The sequence below is a fragment of the Micropterus salmoides genome, unplaced genomic scaffold, assembly GCF_014851395.1.
Source record: "Micropterus salmoides isolate LMB-PRFRI ecotype aquatic unplaced genomic scaffold, ASM1485139v1 Ms_hic_scaffold_15, whole genome shotgun sequence".
Classification (NCBI taxonomy): Eukaryota; Metazoa; Chordata; class Actinopteri; order Centrarchiformes; family Centrarchidae; genus Micropterus; species Micropterus salmoides.
The window spans coordinates 3,059,333-3,081,948 of NW_024040596.1; the positions used below are offsets into that span (position 1 = coordinate 3,059,333).

Here is a 22,616-nt window from a genome sequence, read left to right on the forward strand (position 1 = left end):
TCGGTTTCGGGGATCTCCATGTCGAACTACAGGACGCGGTGTCACCTTGAACACCGCTCGCCGCACACTTACCGCTGCCGCCACCGGTTCATCGCGGCAGGAGGCGGCTTGGTTTTAAAGTTCACCTATGTCTTCTCAAGATTGTCTTGAAATAGTCGTCTCGCTGGGGTTTTTTTTTTACGCCGGATTTCAGAATGGGAGTAGTACTGCGGAATCTCCAAAAGGTGGTGCCTCTTCGCCGCGCGAGGCTGCGCAAGGACGTGGACACACTGAGGCACATACTGGGAGTGCAGAAATTCGACCTGGGCATCATTTGCGTGGATAACCGCAGGATTCAGCAAATTAATAACGTATATAGAAAGAAAAACGTGCCTACGGATGTGCTCTCATTTCCATTCTACGAGGTAAATATGACTAAATGCCAACATAATGGAAGCGACGTAAAATCAGGATGGGGTTTATTGCCGGGTACCATAGGTGTCATTCACACTGGGGACGCAGGGGACATGTCCCCACCACTTTTTTAAAGCATAATTTATAATAAACCTTCTGAAATGTGGCTTGCAGTTAAATAACAAACAAATGCCTTTAGAAAATTTTATTTGCACATCAAGAAAACATGCAATGTAATTAAAATATAGAAGAAACAAATGTGCACTGTCAGAAAAAAAGCTACTGATTTATGAAATTACCCCAATACGTGCAGCACCAATTAGTAACTTTAACAACTTCTTGACACAGTTTCTTTTTGGCCAAGTTTTCTGTTCTCTCCCTGTGAACGTGACAAAAGAGGAGGGAAGAATAATTAAGGCCTGCATGTGTTGCCTCAGCAGGGATGATATTACAGGAGAAAAGCAGATCTACAGCAGAAACAGATCTGAAAGCAGCACAGAATGACTGAGAGCTGCACTGACTTAGATTCTGTTTTATTTACATACATTTTGAAATGTAATGTGCAACCTGAATTTTGCATTTCCTTTTACATAAATAAAAACATTTCCACCATAAATTGGTGCAGAAACTCTCACCAGAATGCAGGAAATTAAGTCTTAAATGATCAAAAATTCCTGCGCCTATATCTCAGCATTTAGGAAATCTTTAAAACAATGTTTTAAAGGATCTTTTCGTCTCATGCTCATGAACCTTATATGGCGTATTGTGATGTTTCCTGAGTTAAGTGTCTCTAATCTGAGCCCTTATGTCCCGACCACTTTTCAACACAAAGTGACAAGTGAGTTTTCACATACGAGGAATTTGCCTTGGTATATTGGTGCTTTAGAACATACATATAGAAATATAGATCAAGTAAAGAGATCAAAAATGTAGTTATACAAAAATAATACTAATGGGGAAAAAAGCAATGTGCAAAATTTAACAGTAAGCATAAAATAAATATTAGTGCAATGGACACAGATCAAGTAGAGCATTGTTGTGTTCAGGGGTGTGTGTGTTTTTTTTGGGGGGGGTAAGTGTCAGTGGGGGTCTCAGAGTCCTGGAGGAGTTCTTCGTCACCAGGGTTGAGGAAGAACTCTGTATTTAATGATTAGGTTTGGACCTTTTTCAAATAATCACAGTTAAAAAAGGTAATTTTGTGGTTTTAGGACCTGAGACCTGGAACGCTGCCCTGCCCCCTTCACAGAGATGAGCTGAACCTTGGGGACATTTTCTTGGGGGTCGAGTTTCTGATGAAGCAGTGTCAGGAAGAATCCCTAGATCTGCACGGAGCCCTCACCGTGAGTAGCTGCAGCACTGCACACCGTGATTGCAAGCCTTAGTCGTGGCCCCTCAGAAATGCAACCTGTTGTTTATTTGTTTCTCACATTCAGCTGTGTTCACTGTCAAGCGTTCAGATTTGCAGTGACATTTTCTTTCACGGTGCATAGTTGTTGTTGCTTTGACATCAGCTGGCTTTTATTGTTCCTCTTTTGCTTCATATTATAGGTTGTCACTGCACATGGTATCTGCCACCTGCTGGGCTACAGACACGAGACAGAGGAAGAATGGACTGAGGTTTGGAATCTTAATGTGAAAAACAAACTTCATCCAAATTACAAAGTGACGTTTCCTCACTTAGCTTCCACTGGTATGTGGACACGTGGATAGTTTTGCTTTTATGGACTCCACATTTATTTGTATGTGCCTCCTCCACCCCAACACAACTGAGGTGAACGGAAATCTCAATCAACGAATGTTTTTCCAGCAACACTTCCACGCCACTGTCAGCCCTTTTTTTAACAGCCTCTCTCTTCGGTATTGCAATCAGTAAAATGTGTTCATAGCAGAACGGCAAACTCTGCTCACACCGTTGTTTTAGATCTGTTTGACTTGATGGCTTGTTTCTATGAAATGGTTGAATTACATTGTACTCTGAATCTGAATGTGCTGTATTCTCACTGTAAAGAACCATAGGGTGTTTCAAAATGTACTGTTTTTGTTTGTTTCCAGATGCTGCAGAGGGAAAGCTACATACTGAGTGAGTACAACAGACTCACAGGGAGACATCTGGAGCCACTGACGAAGCGATGCAGTCAGGATAGGTGACGGTCACCTGCTCACTACGTGTACTATGGTGCTTCATATTGTTGTTCAGTCCTGTTATCAGGTGGGACTACTGTTTTGTTCACTTTCATGCCCTCCTTCCTAACCAAACGTAAAGGACACGGTCTCACAAGGTGGGGCAACGGGACTTTAATCACCTGGCAGTACCCTTTTTCAAACATCAAATTCAAAGTCTGTGCACTTTCACTGGAATATTTTATTAAAATCTGCTTTAGGAAGAGTCATTTGTGTATGAAGGGTAGAAAAAGCTGTTCATTTTTACTTCACAAATACATCATACCCTCTTTACACTGCATTAGGGACAGGATGTTCAGGAGAGCGCAACGTTTCAGAAATGGAAATCCAAGGCGAACATAAAAAAGGAGAACCGATCTGTCATAATTGGGTGTCTGTTCATAGTGCAACAATACTGTACTTCCAGGAGTCAGCTGATAATAATGCACACTTCCTAAAAACAACTATAAAGATATTCAGTCCATACTGCTCCTTTATTACCCATGTCTTATAATACTATACTGTAATAGATTTTCTTCTATTGTGTGGGGAAAACCTTTAGTGTGGTCTGAATAGACCAGCAAGCACCATGTTTCAATGCTTTCAATTCATGGTGCACTGAAAAGGGGTTTAAATGTTTACAGTGATAACAAACAAACAAACAAAAAAGAGCTGTACAACCAGTGTTTAGTATTGGAACCAGAACACGAATAACAGTTTGCTCCACTCTATAATCAAACATGCCTGATAGGAAGTTGTTTACCAGGGTTAGCAGAGCTCTAAAGTGTTAAGTACTGTATACTGGCCTTAAGGATGACAAAATAAAAGACATTACGCTATAGCTAGCTTTCCTGGTGGTCTAGTATTAATGACTTCTATTTGGGCTAATTAAGATAAATCACCCCTATGCGGCAATAAATAGAAAATCTTGGCTTTTTATAAAGGAAAATCTGACTTACACATTGACAAACATTCAAAGACAAGGTTGTGCAACGTTCAAAGTAAAGCTTGTATACATATTTATAAAAGTTTTCTTGGGAGGCACAAGGTCAAAACCCCAAAATAATAAAGTGGGCTCTACTGAGAAAAGCTCAGTAAAACAGGCTTAGTTAGTCAACTTACTGGTTAAAAAAAAAAAATAACTGTAATAAGGAGACAGCCACACACACAAATTAGTTCATAAGTCAAGCACAAAAAGCAACTGGGCAAACATCCACACACATTGTGACAGAAAGCTGATTTGAATTGACCAGTTTGAGCCAGAACACAAATATTGCACCAAAAGTACCCGCTAAATACAACAACCCTCTACCTCTATAATAGCTTATACTCCAACATAGAATATATCTTTATTTAGTTCATATGGGAAATAAAGGGTCTGCAAAACATACAATCCACGAAGCGCCAGCAGCATCTGGTGTTCGATAGTTGCTTTTAAGTGGAAGTCTGAAGTTTTTAGATTTTAAACAAGTGTATGAAGAAAACAAAAGGAAAAAAAAAACCTTTACAAAACAGTTGTTTGATAAAATCATAGCAAAGAAAAACTCCAGCCCCAAAAACAAGGGAGGCAAAATTTGATCCACTGAACATTTGTATCTGCATTTCTGCTATCTTAAAGAGTCTAGACAGTTGAGCGCCTGTGTCGGCATTTAGTGATTTGTCGAGGAAAAGAAGTGCCTGAAGACGACCAAAAAAAAAGGACGGCAATCAGTAGTACTCAACGTTGAATGTTCAGAGGAGAGCTCAATCTACCAGGGTTCAGCTGTGGATGTGTGTTTGTCAGCGGCTGAGCAAAGCTGTAGCGCTCAGAGGGGCTGCAGGATGTTCCTTCCTGCCTCTGAAGTGGCGCTCGCTCCAGATCTCTCCATTTCAGACAGCTGCTCAAACACATCCCTGCGGAAACACAAGACAACGTGTCGGCCAACTCGCTCACGTAATGTCCTCTGGCGGGAACACACAAATACTGCTAAACGTAATCCAGTATGCTGTGTTTGGTGCGGTGACTCACTGAAATTGCAAAATATTTTTGCATTGCATAAATATTCACCTTTATCCTTTTATAGGAATCACAATTTATCCAACACGAAAGCAAATGCGGCCTCGGCAAAAACAATTAAAATAAAAATCCCTGCCACATTGGGTCAAGGAGGCTGGTCAGGATCCAGCAGTTTCATTGTGGCCATAAATGTTGCTACACTCACTTGTGCATGTAGAAGAAGATGTATCCACTGCGGTCACGGTCCCGCTGGACCGCCGCTTCCTGTGTGCGTGACACGTCCAGGTCATTGTAGGTCAGCCACGACTGCTTCTTCATGTCGTACACGTCGCTGATGTAATGGCCTAGTGTGGAAAAGATAATAATGAATGTGAGGACAGGCAGTGATGTGCCATTTATACTTCTGCGTCAAATCAACGGCGTAGGCTACGGGGCTACGCCGTCACCTGACGCGCACCTCTCAAAAATGTAACTACACGTCAAGGCGACGCGGACTGTAAGCATTGTGATTGGTCTGCTGGGTAACCTCGCAACGCCTCGGAGCCGACAGGAAGTGACCGTGCTTTGTAGTAACTTTTACTAGTGGCCAAAACTGACAGTGGATCGATATATTTGACCGTCACAACCCGAGCGAAATCAGAATGTGATCCACTCGGTCGATAACATTTGAAAAGGCTTCACCAGCTGCGCGTATACAATTTTACCCCCATTCACGTTAGCGGAGCTCTAAACCGGAAGTTAGCCTGCTCGCCTGGCAAAAGTCAAGACAGTGGACGCTGTAGCGCTACCGCCGACTAGCGTCTGGGGGTGTAATTGCAGAATGACAGATGTATAGATGGCTGGCTACGTGCGTAGCCCCTAAGCAGGAGTATAAATCAAGCGTTGTCATTACAACCTAAGACAATACCAGGCGATTTCACTGGCCTGCTAAATGTTGTGCAGAGTGGAGGCAGCAGGTATGAATCTATTGGCTCATCAAACAACTTGTAGTAAACTGTGACTATTTAAATGACTATAAGTGTAAATATCATGTCAGTGTATTTCTCTCGCCGCTGCGCTCCTCCAACAAACACCATCTGGCTCTGCCGCCCTTCACACAAAGCAATCTCAGTCCCTGTTGTCATCTGTGACGCCACGATGGTAGAACGCGCTGCCGCACGCCATCAGAGCGGGGGCGCCCCTCTCTGACTTCAAGAAAAGAAGTCATCTCTTCACCAGAACACTTCCTCTTATAAAGACCTAACATGCACGTCCCTGTGCTCTTCTTACAATTCTCTTGTATTGATTCACTATTCGTGAACTCTGTTCAGGTAGTTTTTATTGCCACGGTTACCAGTGTCTATTGTCACTTGTAGATCTCCCACTTTGAGGCTTTTGTGTGAGTTGCGATAGCCTATCAGCGTTGATTTTCCAGACGTCACCGAGGGTTTCAAAGCGTTGTTTGGAGAGCACCAGGCAGAGCGAGGGATTGAAATGCCGCTAGCCGACGGAGGGCTGCTAAACTCAGGGGAGAAGTTGAGGACAGCGCATTGGGACAAATAAACCCCCGTAGTCGGTCTGGATTCTGCTCTGACAACTACGCCGTTTACTCGCGGGAGGAGCTCAGAGTAAACTGCTTTTATTAAATCAGCTTTATTCCAGCTGCTGTTGTACTTTACTGTGAACAGGTTAGCATAGCCCTGATTCAGTCAATTCATATGTTTAACAAATCTGCATCATGTTTTAGTTATTTCGGCATCAGTTTGATCCTTTTATTGCAATTAAATCACAGCAACATGTTTACTTTATGTTCATACAGCTGTAGTATCCGTGGGTTGTGTTTATTTGCGTTATAGCGTTGGGTGTGAACACTTGGCAGTTAGTCCAGCGATAAAACCCCCGCAAGGATTAAATTCACGTTTGGTCTGAATCCACAGTAACACAGCACTTAAATCCTGGCACTCTCCTGGTCGGGCTTTACACGCCAACATTCAGTCTGACACCTCTAATGGCTTTGACGTGCTGTTTTGCAGAAGGGCATTAAGTTGCATAAATGTTGATACAGGATTTATCTACACTACGAACGGAGACACAAATACACACACAGGTGCTCACCAGAGGAGGAGCTGCTCCCAATGTGACTGACGACACTGATGAGTCTGAAAGAGTTGGCCAAGTCTCCGCTCTGTGGATCACAACGTTTATTAGCAGGTTCTGATGAATCAAAGTGGTTCATGAGAAATGTTAAGCCGGACTGCTTCTTTTGTACAATGAGGATTTTCACTTCAGTGTGTTTTGTAGTACTTAATAGTTGCTTTTTAGTTTATTGTGAACTCTTTTTACTCATGAGTTAGACTGCTCTACTATTTGTTCAAAATTACAAGGCAGACATCTGGCAGCAGGATGTCAAGTACCTCAGCGTTCCTCTTCAGGTTCTCAGCCTCTGCTTCAGTGTACTCCATGTCCAGCACATCCTCGTTGCCAGAATCATCATCTGAGCACAGCAGCTCAGGCAGAGAGTTGTTAAACTCTGTTGGGTGAAAAGGTGAAGTATTGATACAGGTTCAGCATTTTTCACAGCACAGTGAGTCTGATTGAACAGCGTCATCATGTGATGTTGAGAAGCAAGTGATGCTGAGTTTCACTTTGCCGTGATGTGGTCAGCCTGGGGTCTTTTGTTTGTGTGAATAAAAGGAGATACTCGCACATCCAGCTGCCTCAGGTGCTGGTGTGTGTTGGAAAGGGTCTAGAGAAACAAACACTCTTACACTCTGCTCTTGCTCGGCATCACAATAGACTTTGTGACACGTTGTCTCACTTGTTCCTGTTTCTTTTCTTCTTCTTATATGTGGAATATAATGGAACAGGTTTTACACATGTTGTTGTCAATTACTGAGAGACACTCCCACAGGAGAATAACTATCCCACACCTGTGCACACAGAATGGACAGATCATCTATTTAAGTTGTGTTGTAAGAATTGTTTAAAACACTTTTGAAGAAGCTGCTCAAAATCTTTAAAGTATCGAGTAGAAACCAGACAAACCAGAACTTCAGTTGACACTTTTTGTAACCATATTGTGGCAAAAAATGGCTTTTGTATGGTTTTATTTGCAGCCAAACACACAATCAACACACCGAAATAGAGAAGAACATGTCTTTTTCCCTTGTCCCTGTATAAAAAAGGCGGCACGCGCTCAGTTTGCGCTGATTTTATTTTTTCACCTTCGGCTGCGTCTCAGACGCGTTCGTCACTGTTGCCAGTTTCTCACCCCAAGCTTGGCTTTCAGTTGGTTTCATGTTCTGGTGTCATTTAACACTTCTCTGGACATTTTTATTTGCTGTTCACATCACTTGTCACTGATCAATCAGCTGCTTCAGGTGTAGTCGGTTTGATGGGCTGGACGTGCAGCCTCTCTTTACTCCGTGAGTTTAAACAAACTCCTTACTCGTTTTATACCCGTGACTGTCGTTTTTGGAGGTTTGTGACTCACTCTCTTTCAATTCAGTTTATTGATCACAACTTATTTGGTCACTAAACTATTTCTCTCCTCCTCTCTCATTCAAATATAAAATACTCCCAAGCTGTAGTCTTTCCCTGTATAATCTTACCCGTGAGGAGAACTAATTAGGATGAGGAGCGATACAGTTTCCCCAATACTTTTATGTAACAGTTATTTGTCACAAGAAAAAAATAAAAAAGATAACCTTGCTTGTCGATAAAAACAATAAAAATAATAATAGGCTACCAAATCAAGCATTTTATGCAAGGTATAGAATGAAGTACTTTCCTGGTATCTGTATGACTTTAAGGGTGCTGGTTTTGGTACTGGTATCGTAAAATATTGAATGATACCCAACCCTAGTCCAGAGGGACAGAAACGTTAGTAGGATGAATATATTGTGACGCTGAGCAAGAGCAGAGTGAGAGACCTTCATTTCTCAAGGCTTTATGAAAAAGAAACGCCAAAGTGAAATAAGAAACTACTTTAGCGCGCACACACACACACACACACACACACACACTCTAAGTACTTGGTTCACCAAAGATGCTCAGTGATTTTGAGTGATGATCAGGACTCACGAATTTCAACAGCCAGCTACTTAACATTCAGTTCATCTTGCTTCATACCTTGCAAACTGAGCTCAGTGGCCCTCTTCAGATCATCATCCTCTCTCATCTCTTGGGCCTCCTGTACGGGGAGAGGTGGAGACAACGCATTACATTATTGAGATTTAGCATAAGATATTTCAGCATTGCATTTTCACTTAGGTCACGTCTGCTTGCTCATTAACTGCATGCTTCAGTGAGATCAATGATATTTAGACTACTGTAATGTAACACCAGCTCGGACTCAACACTCGTCATTAAAGGATATTTTCAGCGTTTTTAAACTCGGGGCCCCATTTTCACATATTTTGGTGTCAAAATGACTCGTAGGTACAAAAAGGTGGCCAGGGGCCGGGGCCAGTGAAAAGTAACGTCGGGACAGTTGAACTAGCAATGAAAACATTAGCATTTAAAAAAAATAAATCAGAAACTCAACATCCTGCAGTTGTTTTGGAGCTCATGGAGCGCACCGTTGTCAGATCTGTAGTTACGTGACGAGCGGTTGTCCAATGTTATTTCTCTAATCTCAATCAAGCGGCAACGTCTGGGTCTGAAAGTGAAACCTTGCAGACGGAACCCAAACCTGCATTCTCTCCACCGGCCAGCAGGGGGCGAGTCTGCTGGTTGCAAAAAGAAGTCCGGTACCATTAGAAATAATGTTAAAGTGTTTCTACTTGTCAGCTGATTTATTCCCTCAGTAAACACTTTCCTGATGAGTTTATGGTCTCAGTCGCTAGTTTCAAGTCTTCTTCAACACAGCATGATGTTCATTTAGTAAATTATGGTCCCGTTTAGAGGGGAAATAGACGATAATGCAGCTTATGCTTTTGGGCGGGACTACCTTGTGATTGACAGGTTGCTACCATGGCGACCTGTATCCGCTGCTCTGTGTTCACCTTTTTATTTTTTTTATAATTTTAACTGTGATTACATTTGAGTGTTTTTATATCCAGGATGTATTTAAAAAACGCTTAAACATGTTAACAGTATAACATAACTTATAAGTCTTTGGTTTTGTTGTAATACAATGTAATTTTGGGAGGGAGGGACAGTAAAAATTGTCTTGGGGCCAGTAAGTTTCAAACCAACTGACCCGGTGGAGCCGGGAGCTGCAAAAAAGTTTAACGTTGAGCCCTGGACTGTTCGAGGTGTCTGACAACATCACGGAAAGGATCCCTGTGTGTCGCTGCAGGAAGACGACGGTGGAAATAAGGAAGAGGAGTTTGTTGTGTACATAGAGGAACTGCTAGCACAACAAACTCCTCTCTCCAACTCTGCCTGTGCAAACGAGTGTACAGCAGGTTTCACATGGCAGCTGAGCTTACATGCTCCTGGAGGCTCTGGGCCAGCGCCTGCTGCAGCTCCTGTTCTTCCCTCTCCTGATCCAGACTGTACTGCTGGACCCAGTCCAGTTCCCCCTGCTGCTGCACACCTTCTGGAGTCTGGTTCTCCTTGTTCTCATCCATTGTCAAGTCCAGTGAATCCAGCACATCTACACCAGATCAACAGACACACAAGCCTGTTCACTTAATACTTAATGACAATGTTACCTGAGTGTTTGTGTAAATGCAGAAAGCCACACTGATTCCAAGCAGCGTGTGCAAGCAAGACAACCGACCGATGCAGAGCGTCAATATATTTCATTATGCTTAGACTAAAGTAAAAATTGATTGCCCCCTGTAGAAAACTCATCTACTGAATGTCTTCACCTCATGAAGTTGGACTACCTGCAGGCTGTTTGATGTCTGTCTCCAGCAGATCAGTATGATAGGCCAGGTCATGGGCATCTGTGTCCCCAAAGCCTGTGTCAGGGCTGCTGGTTGGCTCATCCTCCAGGGAGGGTGGAGCTGACAGCCCGGCCTCTTGACGACTCATCTCCAGGACGGCTGCCAGCATTTCCTCATCATTTATGCCACTGAAGTCTGCTGAATCTATTGCTGCTCCCCGCTAAAAAACACACATGTAAAACAGCATGAAAAAAAACAGCAACAGGGACAAAAAGGCTGAATCATAATCGTTAGGGTCTGTAGCAAACGCTCACCTCTTCCGGTCGGTCATCATCGTCAGGCAGACAGCTGCTAAGGCGTCGCTTGCGGCTCGCGCTCACCTTTCTGGTAGTTTCTTCTTCACAGTCAGAGTCCAAGAGGATAGAGGTGCAGCTAGAGCTGGCCACTTTCCCTCCAATCCTTCTGCATGCACAGTGATTACATTTATAAGCAAACAGTGAAAAACCTAGCTGCAGCACACTTAGAGAAGAAAATCTAAGACCCCCTGTCATTAAAAAGCGTCTTGTTTCCAGATAGATATTATTTTAACCTGATAACATTTACACCTGGTTTTAATGTGCGTCTCCAGTGTCCACATTGAGATGCTCAAACAACTGAACGTCACATCTTCCCCTCGTTCATGTTAGGTCGAAAAAAAAAAAAATATGTTATTAAAAATATATATATAATAATTTTCTGAACCGTCTCTAAGCCGGCTTTCCACCGTGGATTATACACCCATGTTTTCCTCCATCACGCCGATGTAACAGCTCAGCATAATTTCCTTGTGCTGCCTTTCTGTGACAATAAATCGATACGGCAATATATCGTTGTACATTTTTCCATGAGGCTGTATCAATATTCCAGCCCATCATATCCATACATAATAATATATAATAAAAAAATAGTGCTTTGACGGTTAGCTCAATGCTAACATATAATAGGAATCTCCATTAACATGCTAACGAACATTAGCATCGCAATTGCGAAAATACAATCTTAACATAAACTACACATTTTGCTTCACATGCTGAACATCCTGAGTGACACACTGTGCAAATACTTAAAGTACATGTTTCCTGAGCTCTGTGTGAAATAAAAAAAAAAAAAGAGCTGCTAACTTCACTGTCTTGATCTGCTGCTTCTGCACTCCAAACAGACCAGCTACAGCAACCCCAGAGGGTCAAAACTCAAACCCAAAATTCCCAGTGGCCTAAAAATACAGCTATCAGCAGGAAGAGAAAGGGCAGCACAACGCTGTGTCACCGAACAGTTATTAATATAATGTGATTAGACTTTATTCGCAGTAAAACATTCAGTGAATTTGCATTTTATGGACAAATGTTTTGACAATAATTTTTCATAGCTGCTCTGTAGTTTTATTTACAGACGGAGAAGAATTGTGCTGTTTTCTAACAGTTTGGATTTGCAGCAAATAAATAGTAAACTTCTTCATGGGCATTTTGTGTTAATAGTTCGATATTGTGATGTGTCACTTAAAGGATTGTCAAGCGATACATTGATTATCGCAGAATTGCTGTATCGTATCGTTATCGTGAGCCATATATCGTATCGTGAGGTACCCTGCGATTTCCACCCCAAATGTTCAGAAACGGATACATTCAGTTCACCAAAAAACACGAGCATGTTAAATGAATAGCGCTCTGTATGGACACAATGCTTATTTGCGCCATCAAAGTTTAGATTATATTCTGCCCACATCATTGTTGCGTGTGGATTGACGATGCTTTTGCAATTACACTTGTGTACAGTGGTGACAATGCGTCCCTGACCACCTCCAGAGCTGGTTAGGCTGATTGGATCACAAGCCATCCTCAGTGGGTGCATTTACACCTGAACTTTCATGTGATCCGATCACCCAAAACACATTTTAATCCCAAGGTGGAAGAAAGGTGGCTCAAGTAAAGGTAACACTTCATTCTTTTTCTGTTTATTTGAAAGTGTTGCAGAAGTAGCAGTACTTACCGGAGAGGTGCTGTGGAGGAGTTGACCAACTGTGACGTTTTGAGAGTTCTGGACCTTTGAGAACAACAAAGCTTAATTATTTATCTCAACTCTCAGCTGAAGGAGCCAAATCTAATGCATCCAGGTCAACTGCAAAACCCGGCTGAATGACTCGTACCTCAGGATGTATTTACCCACAGTGTGAAATTTCTACAAGCTATTCTTTATAGAGGGTGTTTAAAATGTCTTACATTGAGGCTTGGGAACTCCAGCCGAGACTAATAGGGGGTCGTGTGGATTCAGTGCAGTGGGACAGCAGGGTCAAGTACCGGGGAATCACCACCTGCTGGCCCAGCTTGCTGTTCAAAGACAGCTGAGCGTTAAAGCTGTACCGTTTCAGGTGTAGGATGAGCACTCTGTGGGGAGAAAAGATCCATCAGAAATCAAAAAGTAATTGGTCTCTGTTTATCAAGTGTCTAGGAACCTATTTTTACCACCAGGATGCAGAAAACACGAACAGAATCGCAGAATTTCAAACGCGAACTGTAAACAGAGGAATATCATGGAATCTGCCAAAATGTGGATGCAATTTATAGAAATCAGGGATTTCCTTGCATTGTTTAAAAAATATTCCCACAGCACTGTTTTGCTGTCATTTACGGGTGCTGCTTCTGTCCTCTGCTCTTTGTGTCAGTGCAACCACATCAGCAGCTGCAAGACACAAGACGCACCTCCGTCAGACCCACTATCAAGTAATAACCTACTGAATAGGGGACAATTCACAACAGGCTTACATGTATTGCAGAAATACATTTATTGTTGTCCCCTATTAAAAAGTATTTTAACATCCTACTGTTGCAATACATATGTTGTGAATTGTTCCCATAACAGGGCCTTGATTGTCTTATATTTGATGCTAACGGGGAAGACTGGATGTGATTCTAGCTGTAGCTGAGCAGCTAAGCGTTTGTTTGAAATGAAGTGTGCTTCTGCTGAAGTGTGCTTCTGCTCAACTCTGAATTCAACTTCTAGTATTTGGCAATGAGCGTGATAACTTCTCACGGTGCATGTGTATTTCCCTCTCAGTCGTCTCTGTGTAGATACCTGGGCAGTTTGCTGAATTTATGCATAACAGTCGCTGTCTTCCCGTTGCACTTTTCACACGAATACTCAATTTCCTCCATCTGCAAAAGGGAAAAAGTAGCACCTATCACTGCATATTCAAGCGTTATTTTGTAGGGATGGGTTATTTGCAAAAGGAATATTAACAAATGTGGTCCAAGATCAATCTTTCATTCTTTGACCTGTTTATGCAAAAGACTCACCCTAAAAAAGAGATCCAGAGAATCCTGCATAGAGCGAAGTGGGAGGGTTTTCTTTCTGCGTGGTAGGTCGATGGACAAGTCATTGAACTGCTCTCGCTTAGTCACCACCTCGCCACAGCTGCAAAACAAAATGAATGTACAACACAACATTCATTTTCTCCAGAGCCACTAACAAATTTTGGATCGCCTGGGTAAATTTAGATGATCACGCAGGAGACAGGCCTCACCCTTTGCAGGTGATGGTGTGCTGCACCTCAAATTCCATGTTGACAGCCACAGGACAGGTGTAGACGCGGGAGGTGTCCACCTCTTCACCAGGCTCTGCTTTGGGTGCTGATGACGTTGCCTCCTGGCCATTCTCACACACCACAGAGGACGACGAGGATGCCGCAGCTTCATTCGTCCAGCTCTTGTTAATTTTCTCCACATCGTCCTTTAACTGGTCCAAACACTGGCTCAGGAACTCATGAGCATCCTGGTAAACATATGCAACTTCATTTATTTTTTCCATGCACCATTAGACAACAACGGCTCCAACTGTTGATTCTAGAGGCAGATCTTACATTTTGCATGTTTCCAGAGAAACGCTCAGCTGTGGAGGAAATGGCACTCTTCACTTTCCTCAAGAGGTCCTTTTTTGTTTCTGGACAGCCCACGTCCTTCTTGACCATAAGGTGAGCAAAACGCCTGCAGTCAAAGAAGACATCAAAACAGACTAAAGTAAACATTTATCTTTGTAACTTTTCAACAAGTATCCCCTAAACTGCAGCAAGACTTTTAAGCAGGTTTTGATGGGTGGGGAAAAAAAGGGGGTCACAAACAAAACACATGAGCAAATCATTGTGGAGGCATCATGAATCAAGCAGATTGAAGGGAGACTGAACTTAATGTAGTACCTGAGCAATGCATTGATGGGCACTTTCTTCCATGGGATGCTCTGCCTCAGCATGTCATTAGAGAAGGAGGGGAGGCTGAAGAGGGACTGCAGGATGGCATTCATGTAGCAAGTGTTGCCCAGGTTGGAGAATCTACAATATATGAATCAAAGGATTTACACAATGGATGCCTCAGATTTCCAGGACTTACAGAAAAAATGGCTTTCACGTTATTACAAATGTTTATGTTGTAATTATAAAAGCAAAACTGACTCTGACTCTGCAATCCAATCTGGGACTGGGCAATATGGCTCATACACGATAAAGATATTTTTAGGCTGTGTCACAATATATATCCTGATACACACATTTTGTCTAAAATAACATATTGTACATACTCAAATACTTCAAACACAACGATCTTGTAGAATATGATGCATTGCTTTAGAATAAACTACCCAACATTATATAAAGTAGTTAAAATGAGCTCATCCACAAACATCCAGAGCAGTGAAATGCAATATACACATTAATGCAGCAGTAATATTATATAAAAATATATAATAGTAAAACGCTGACAGGGACCATTTTACTGCATAATGACTACTTTAAGTAAATTTTGCTATAATAATACTTTAGAATGCAGAACCTTTACTTATAGTGGAGTACTGTCAACGTAAGGTCGGTATTAGTACTTTTGCTTAAGTTTTGGACCTCAACACTTCTTCCACCTCTCAGTCTATCTGCACCTGTGTGTTACCGGCCTAGCCTTCCCCTGTAAGGAAGGTGGTTTTGTGAGTAACCTGTGCGTGACGGAGTCTGCGGGTTTGTTGTGAAAGTGAATCTTCCCCGGTGTGTGGAGAGTAGTTCCGTTGCTTTAGTCAACCATTAAGTGTATAGATGAGCTCAGGTTGCAGTATAATTGTAACTGAAAGGCTGTGTGTTGTGTTCACTGCCACAGAAAACAAATAAAAAGTCCCGGTTTATGCAACGTTACTACGGTGTCTTCTACTCTTCATAGAGTTGGTGCAGACTGTGAAAACCTAGCTTAGTCAGCAGTTATGAGTCAGGCTAAAGTCAATTAAAACCAGATACGTTTCGGAGCTGGAAGCCACGGTAGTATTTAGACTGATCAGATGATTAATTGCATTTTCTATTGGGATTTCTATTGGGAGTCAACTACATGTCAGCAGCGACCAGCAGAAACACTGAAAATTTGAATGGCAATATGGTTCATCTGCTATATCACACATTTATAAACATTTGTATTATGGCCCAGCCTTATACACTGACTGTGTATGTTTACATTTAGGTCCCGTCCACACTACTGCGTTTTCAAATTAAAACGGGAGACCTTTTGCTACGTTTGCAAAGCAGAAACACGATGCTACTGACAGGGTGTTTGATTTGGTATTTTTGTTAAAATATTTTGCAGATAACACTTACAGACTACACTTGTACTGTGCATGTCGCCGTTACTTTGCGACAACTTCCAGTCTGTTTTCCGCCGACACAGTCGCTTTAAACTCCCGTGTCACATTCAGTAACAGTCCCAGCTCGTTATTGGTCCATGCAAAATAAAATCTGGTGCGGTTCTTCCTCTGTAGTACTTTATTATTTCGCCAAATCTTCTGTAACTACGGATCAGACCATCTGCTTCATGTTTACACCAACATGCGCACGCCCAGTGTACGTGAACGGCCGCTAGATGTGCGTTTTCAGCTGTTTTAATGTAGACGGAGATCAACTCCGATACGCAGCTAAAACGCTGCTGTGGACGGAGATCGTATCCGTTTTAAAACTCTTGTTTTTAAACTAAAACGGAGTAGTGTGGATGAGCCCATCTGGCTTCTTCTTACCCTTGTAGTGGGGGCTGGGGCTGGGCCAGAGTGGAAGGCCTCTGCTTGTTCCAGCCACCGTAGTCCAGAGAGGGCCGTACCTTCTTGAAGGGAGTTGAGTGATTAGGCAGCATGAGGCTTCTCTTGGCTGTGCTGGTCTGTGCTGTACTGGATGGCCTGGGGGGGATTTTAAGATAATACTGATGTAAATCACTGGCCTCACAAGGACCGATTCTTCAGATCAGATTTTGAAACCACAAATCCCACCAACAATCATTAGCCAAAACTGTATACCCGTAAAATAAACATGTGCAATAAAGTGACACTATTCTACTGCTAGATGAAAAGGAGACGGCAGAATTATGTTTCACTGCACTGCTCGAGTATCCTTGTATGAAGAAGCAGATGTGTGCCGAACCCTTGCTTTTAACATTTTTCCCGCCAGGTGTCCACTAACGAAACTAACCTGTCCAGGAAAGAGTGGCTCTGGCTGTAGTCTTTAGTCACAGAGCGGCTACCGTAGAATGACGTTGGCTGAAGGGGAGTTGAACCCAGTGGCGCTGCGGGTAAGAAAGAGTTTGAATATACACGTTAACTTTCTATATCATCCTGTTCATTGTCGCAGAATTTGCAAAGGGTAGTTACACAAACTTCTCTAAAATTTCCAAGAGTTATGGATGTAAATAGGTACATTTAGGATGCAAGGAGAATTTAAGTTACTGAAGACATAACCAGCAGTGTACAGAGTTGTGTAGACGTTTACCTGAGCTCCTGTTTTCTTCTGCCTGCTTCAGCTTCTCTTTGCAGCTCAGTAGAAACTTCCTGGATGGATCCGAAGTGGCCTTGTTGTTGCTAAGAAAATGTGTAAATGTTTTATGGATGTTATCTGACTGTGGAAATAGTGGAAGAATTTGTAAAAAGATAACACACTATCTTTGTATGTACTTTGACCAACAATCTACAGATTTAAATTTTGCCAGTGATGGCCATAACACCAGGGGCGGCTGGCCAATAGAGGGTGACAAGTTAGTAGTCAGGAAAAATTCATTGGCAACAAAGGAAAGGCTTTAGGAAGTCAGGTGACATAGTATGAAGAGCCCACAAAGGGAGCAGGTTGGTGGATGAATGTGTCAGCTACAGGCCTTTCACATGGGAGATCAAGTTTCCTGTGTGACCCTGAAAGTTAATGATGACTGTTTGATGTTTTAACCGAAACCATCATCTTTTCCTACAGCTAACCGAATTCTTTCAAACACAATGTTTGGTTTAGGCACCAAAACTGCTTGGTTAGGCTCTACTTAAATACACCAGTGAGATTTTGGTATAGCAAAATAATAACTTTACTATCAGTTGAGTCTGAGTAGTGAGGCTTGTTGCTTTTACCTTGAGGAGTCATTTTCCTTGGGGTAGTCCTCAGTCAGGTCACTTTCAGAGTTAAGGAGTCTCTTTCGCTTCTCACTCCTGAAAAACAGTGACACAGGACAATTCATGTCTCCCAAGCTCAAACTGGAAACAAAACCAAAAACATTACATCTAAAAAATGACATGTGTCAAAGTTCTCCTTTTGCATAGCAACATGAACGTCCTTCATACCTATTCTCAGAGAGTCCAGTGCGAGTGGGAGTGGAGGCAGCTCTACTCGGGCTACCCAGAGGCTTCCGCTGTGTTGTGTCCTCCCGACCTTCTGCACTCTGCCGCCTCGGTGTTGTCTGGAAGATGTTAGGAGTCTGGATATTTTAAGTCAAATGTAAAATGACGATGTCTAAACATTTTTAGGTTAAAATAAAAGTCTTTGTGTTCTTGCTCACCTGTCTCTCCCCCGTCGGACTAGTCTCATTTTTCATTGAGCGGTTCCCAAGCACACTGAAGTTTGCACTTCCATGGGATGATTTTAAAACTGCAAAATTAACAAAGAATAAGACCTCAGGACAAAGCATGGGAATTAAATGATTTTTTGAACTGTTCAGTTATGAATTTCCTTCTCACAAAAACACATTATAACATTTTGCATTAAAGAGGTCATATTCTGCTTTTCCCCCCTCTCTTTTATTGAGTTATAAACCTTTTTTGTGCATGTAACAGGTTTGCAAAGTGAAAAAGCCCAAAGTCCAGCCCAAAGGGAGTTCCCATCTCCCACAGAAAACTCTGAACTGCCTGAAAACGACTCGTTTGTAGTCCAGCCTTTTCTTCCGCTTTCTCGTGACGCCAGAAGAAAACACGCGTCACAATGCTCGCCTAAGCCTAGTTCACACTACACGATTTTTAACCTGTTTTGCCGGTCGGAGCATGCCAAATATCTGTAGGAGTCGGCCGACTCGACATCCAAATTCAGCCAATGAGAGCAGGCATCTACTTTTTCACCGCCAAACACTTTTTACTCCCTCCAGCTCTCTGTAGCTCAGACGATCCCACTACACAAGCTGTCACCGAGCAGTCGCCTAGTGTGAACGCCAAAATGACTTCAAGACTCCCGTCACAAGACAGCAAGTTGTGTAGTGTGAACAGCACATCGATCTGCCCACGCGGAAGTCTGCACGAGCCTCTAGCGGCTAGTCCGACACGCCCTTTTATCTTTATTTATTTGTCCGTGCCCAGAAGTTGAGACCAACTTATGAACTGAGGCTGTCCAAATCCACAGATGAACTGTGGGGAGTTTTGGGCCAACCTACATGCCGAGTTCCTTCAAACACTATGTCCAAGAGCATCTAGGACAACTGATCACTCCAAATATTGATTTGATTTAGATTTTTTTTACTCACTTTGTAGTTTTGGTAATTGATAAACATAATCTATTGACATGTCTGTTTTTGAAAGCATTTTTCCACACCTGCCTACAACATTACTGTATATGATTGTTATTTTGAAAATTTTAAACAAGGTTTAATTTTATTTTTTTAATATCGACTTTTCTGCATCGAGACATAATCTCTCAAGAAAGAATCCCCCGCCCCTACTAACTGGACTGAAGTGATACTTGCAGATAACTTTACATTCTGTTGTCTCGCTGTGCACTTTTCGCCACTGAATGTTTATTTGGTCGTAAACCCTGCGGTGCAGGACAAGACGTGTGTTCATGTTTGTAAGTTAATAAGAAGAAGACTCTAGCAGGAAAGCTAATGTGGTTGTCGATCAGAGTCTGTGGCTCGTGTTGTGTAGCAGGCTGCTTTCTGGCTCAGTGTGACCGCTGACGTTACTGCTTTATGCAAGATTTGATATACGACTCGTCACAGCAAGAGTGTTCTGGATTTGTGTCCTGACTGGACCAAGGCCCTGGCTTAGAATCGGCGATGGCTGACAGACATCACCAGCATCATGATTGTAAAACCCATCCGTTATCACAGCAGCACGTCGGCTTCTCAAACAACTGAAACTGAGATTTAAGAAATGTATGCCTGGAATGTATTAATGATCACCACACAAAGCTTGAGTGTGTTTGCTGAGAAATTCTGTCCTGAAACTGTGTCAATCTGTAACAATTCAACCTTGAGAAATACAACTGACTTTACACTCTGCAAAACAATCAGTGGATACGCTAAACCACATGATCCCACATAAGGAATCATGTTCTTTTAGCTTCCATCGTTCACTCTTTCGTTCTGTGGACCTTTAATAAAGCGTCTTAAGTGGTGTAATTACTTGTCTTTCCCTTCAGCTTGTCCAGGTATTCCTTAGTCTTCTGAGCCAACGTCTGGGGCATCTTATCCAGGGTGATGACACTGCTGTCTTTCAAAGTCAGAATAATTCGGTTTGAATACTGGTTGATGCTCTTCACATTTTGGTTCAGCTGAGGGCAAAAATACAAGAAAGTCAAATTAATTTATCGATTGCAGCTTCATTTATTTCTTTTGTAAGTTTTTCCTATAAATAAAATCACCTCTGCATCCTTTATTAGCCCATAAGTGTTATTGTGAAATTATTTTTGCTTAGATTATAACTATACACCAACTCTTCTACCAATTAACTACTTAAATGAATAATATTTTTCCTCAAGCTAATAATATCTTGAACAGAGGAAAATTGACGAGGACAGAGCATAACGTCAGGAGGATCCTTGATCAACCCAGTCTGGTTCTAAATATGCACTACAGCAGCGATTCCCACACTTTCTCACACTAATCTCACTGCGTGACATGTAACAAACCTGGTATAAAAGTGTATTAGGCCTTTAAAAGTCATCTTTCCTCCAGCTCCCTCTCATCCAGCAATTTTTAAAATATATTTTGGGGCATGTTTTGCCCTTTATATGGAGAGGACAGTGGACAGAGTGGGGAAAGACGAAGAGATATGGGGCGACATGCAGCAAAGGGCCGTAGGCTGGATTTGAACCAGGAAGTAAGGACTGAGCCTTGTAAACGGGGCACGATCCTCATCAAATGAGATAAACCCCAAATGTAGCACTTTCTCAAATGTTTTGCACAATCATGTGCAAGGTTTCTTACAGAATTTTGTCTAGAAAAGCGGCTCTACACAGTCAACCACAGTACACGTTCAGTGTGATGTCCTCTGTTTTTACTCAGTTGTTCAATGTGTACTCCTTTCTGACTGTCAAGACAGCAAGCAAAAAAATCCTGCACATTATTGATCACTTGTGCTCACGTTGTTAACAACATTTCAGACCTTCAGTCTGTAAAATTCCTAACTCATCTTTCATGACTGCGCCAACACTTTAAAGAATGTGTGTTCGTTGGTGGAAATAGTCATAGGTGGAGCATCTAGTCTTTGTGGTGTGCTCCTCACTTGCATTTTATCATCCTTGGAATTGACAAAATATAACAAATTCTTCTGAATCCAAATCAATGTTTTAAGCGGTTACAGCCATTTTTGAATAAGTGCAAAGCTAACAAACTGAACAATACCTGGAAAGTTTTGGAAGCTCCGCCACAGCTGAATCTTAGACAGAGGTTGACCTTGTTGTCCTTTTCCAGAATCTCAAAAGTTCCTTCTTTCCATCTGGTGGTGCCCAGGTCTATGCTGGTAAAGCGGATTTTGACTGCGCCACCGCTGGAGAGTTTAGGCACTGTGGTTGCCATGGCTTACTATCCAGTTGGTGCACTTTGGAGGCAGGGACTTAAATCTAACAGGATCAAACAAAACCTAAACAAGAGGGGAAATTAAATAAAGTCTGTCATTACAACTACAGTGTGCTATTTATAAACCACTCTCTGTCTAGTCTACATAGAGTGGTTTATAAATGTCATGTTTTAACCACATCACTGCCACCGATCATCCGTCCCTGCTGCCATTGCTCCATAGAGAAATGACGTTAAAGTACCGATTTGAAAGGAATGATCAGCACGAGTATTGCGTGGTTTATTAAAATCCCAAAGCACCTGCAAATTGGAAGTTCGTGCTAACGTACGTAAAAACAAAAAACCCACCCCAATAAATATTGCAATGAAGTTATCCCGGTGCGGCCAACGCTTCACCACTGAGGGCTTGTTGAAAGTCACAACAAACTCCAAGTCAAGCACTTGCAACGCAGCACAACAGCACGGGCACTAAATGTTAAACGGCCTATTTAAACATGGATGACACACATTTCGCCTTCCAGGAGCGAGAGTATCACAAAGTGGGGACACTCACGACACTTATGTTAGCTGGCTAGCGGTTCCGTGAAGAACCAATGAAGCCTGGTTTGCGTTAGCCACCAAACTAGCCCAGTGGCCAATCTATTCCGCGGCAGCACAGACGAGCTTACTAGGTGCACGACCTTCCTCCTAGCTTTATTCTGACAAGACGAACAGTCACATACGTGCGCAAGACCAGCAAAGTTACTAAGAGCCGGCCAGGGTGACACTGGAGCGAAGCAGAGTGTCCGGGATGCTGGTAATGTCGCCCCTTCATCTGCAGATGCTGAATGGATGGATGAGGCCGACGTTAGCAAATCGGCTAGCGGGAGCTAACGTTAGCTAACTGGCTAATTTACCTGCCTGTAATTTGGTGATGAAATCTGTCACAGTTTGATTACATCGTCGCGGTTCTTTACCTGTCGGTGATATGTGCTCGTCTCGAAACTTTTAAATCACAGTATCGTTTCCGTAGGTCCGCGCAGGGCATAAAGTTTGTTTAGCCGGCATTCGCCTGCTCTCCGGTACGTATGTTGTTGACAGCGGGACCCGCACTCTACGCGTCGCAACGCCGTGCGATGATGGCGGGAATGTGAAAATTTACAACGGAAATGATAACCGAGAGTGCGCCCGAGCCTCCTC

The 22,616-nt window shown here is 42.5% G+C and overlaps 2 protein-coding genes across 3 annotated transcripts; one reads left to right on the top strand and one right to left on the bottom strand.

Annotated features, from left to right (window-relative positions):
- Positions 1 to 14: 14 nt before the first annotated feature.
- Positions 15 to 2,779, top strand: ybey (ybeY metalloendoribonuclease). Its single transcript, XM_038720060.1, has 4 exons — positions 15 to 404; positions 1,602 to 1,733; positions 1,942 to 2,010; positions 2,446 to 2,779. The coding sequence occupies exons 1-4, from the start codon at positions 195 to 197 to the stop codon at positions 2,539 to 2,541; spliced, it is 507 nt and encodes a 168-aa protein (XP_038575988.1). The 5' UTR covers positions 15 to 194; the 3' UTR covers positions 2,542 to 2,779.
- Positions 2,738 to 22,533, bottom strand: usp37 (ubiquitin specific peptidase 37). Of its 2 annotated transcripts, none has more exons than XM_038720044.1 (24): positions 22,394 to 22,533; positions 21,264 to 21,501; positions 20,044 to 20,191; positions 18,216 to 18,304; positions 18,001 to 18,116; positions 17,791 to 17,868; positions 17,171 to 17,259; positions 16,874 to 16,967; positions 16,429 to 16,584; positions 14,591 to 14,722; positions 14,258 to 14,381; positions 13,922 to 14,169; positions 13,695 to 13,812; positions 13,474 to 13,553; positions 12,621 to 12,785; positions 12,391 to 12,444; positions 10,680 to 10,827; positions 10,366 to 10,585; positions 9,964 to 10,130; positions 8,660 to 8,720; positions 6,943 to 7,058; positions 6,644 to 6,713; positions 4,755 to 4,893; positions 2,738 to 4,446 (listed from the first exon to the last, which is right to left on the bottom strand). In XM_038720044.1, exons 2-24 carry the CDS (start codon positions 21,435 to 21,437, stop codon positions 4,359 to 4,361), a joined length of 2,874 nt encoding a protein of 957 aa, XP_038575972.1. In that variant the 5' UTR covers positions 21,438 to 21,501; positions 22,394 to 22,533; the 3' UTR covers positions 2,738 to 4,358. The 2 variants fall into 2 exon arrangements, with proteins under 2 accessions (XP_038575972.1, XP_038575971.1); XM_038720043.1 differs by having other exon boundaries at positions 18,001 to 18,134.
- Between the last annotated feature and the right edge of the window lie 83 nt (positions 22,534 to 22,616).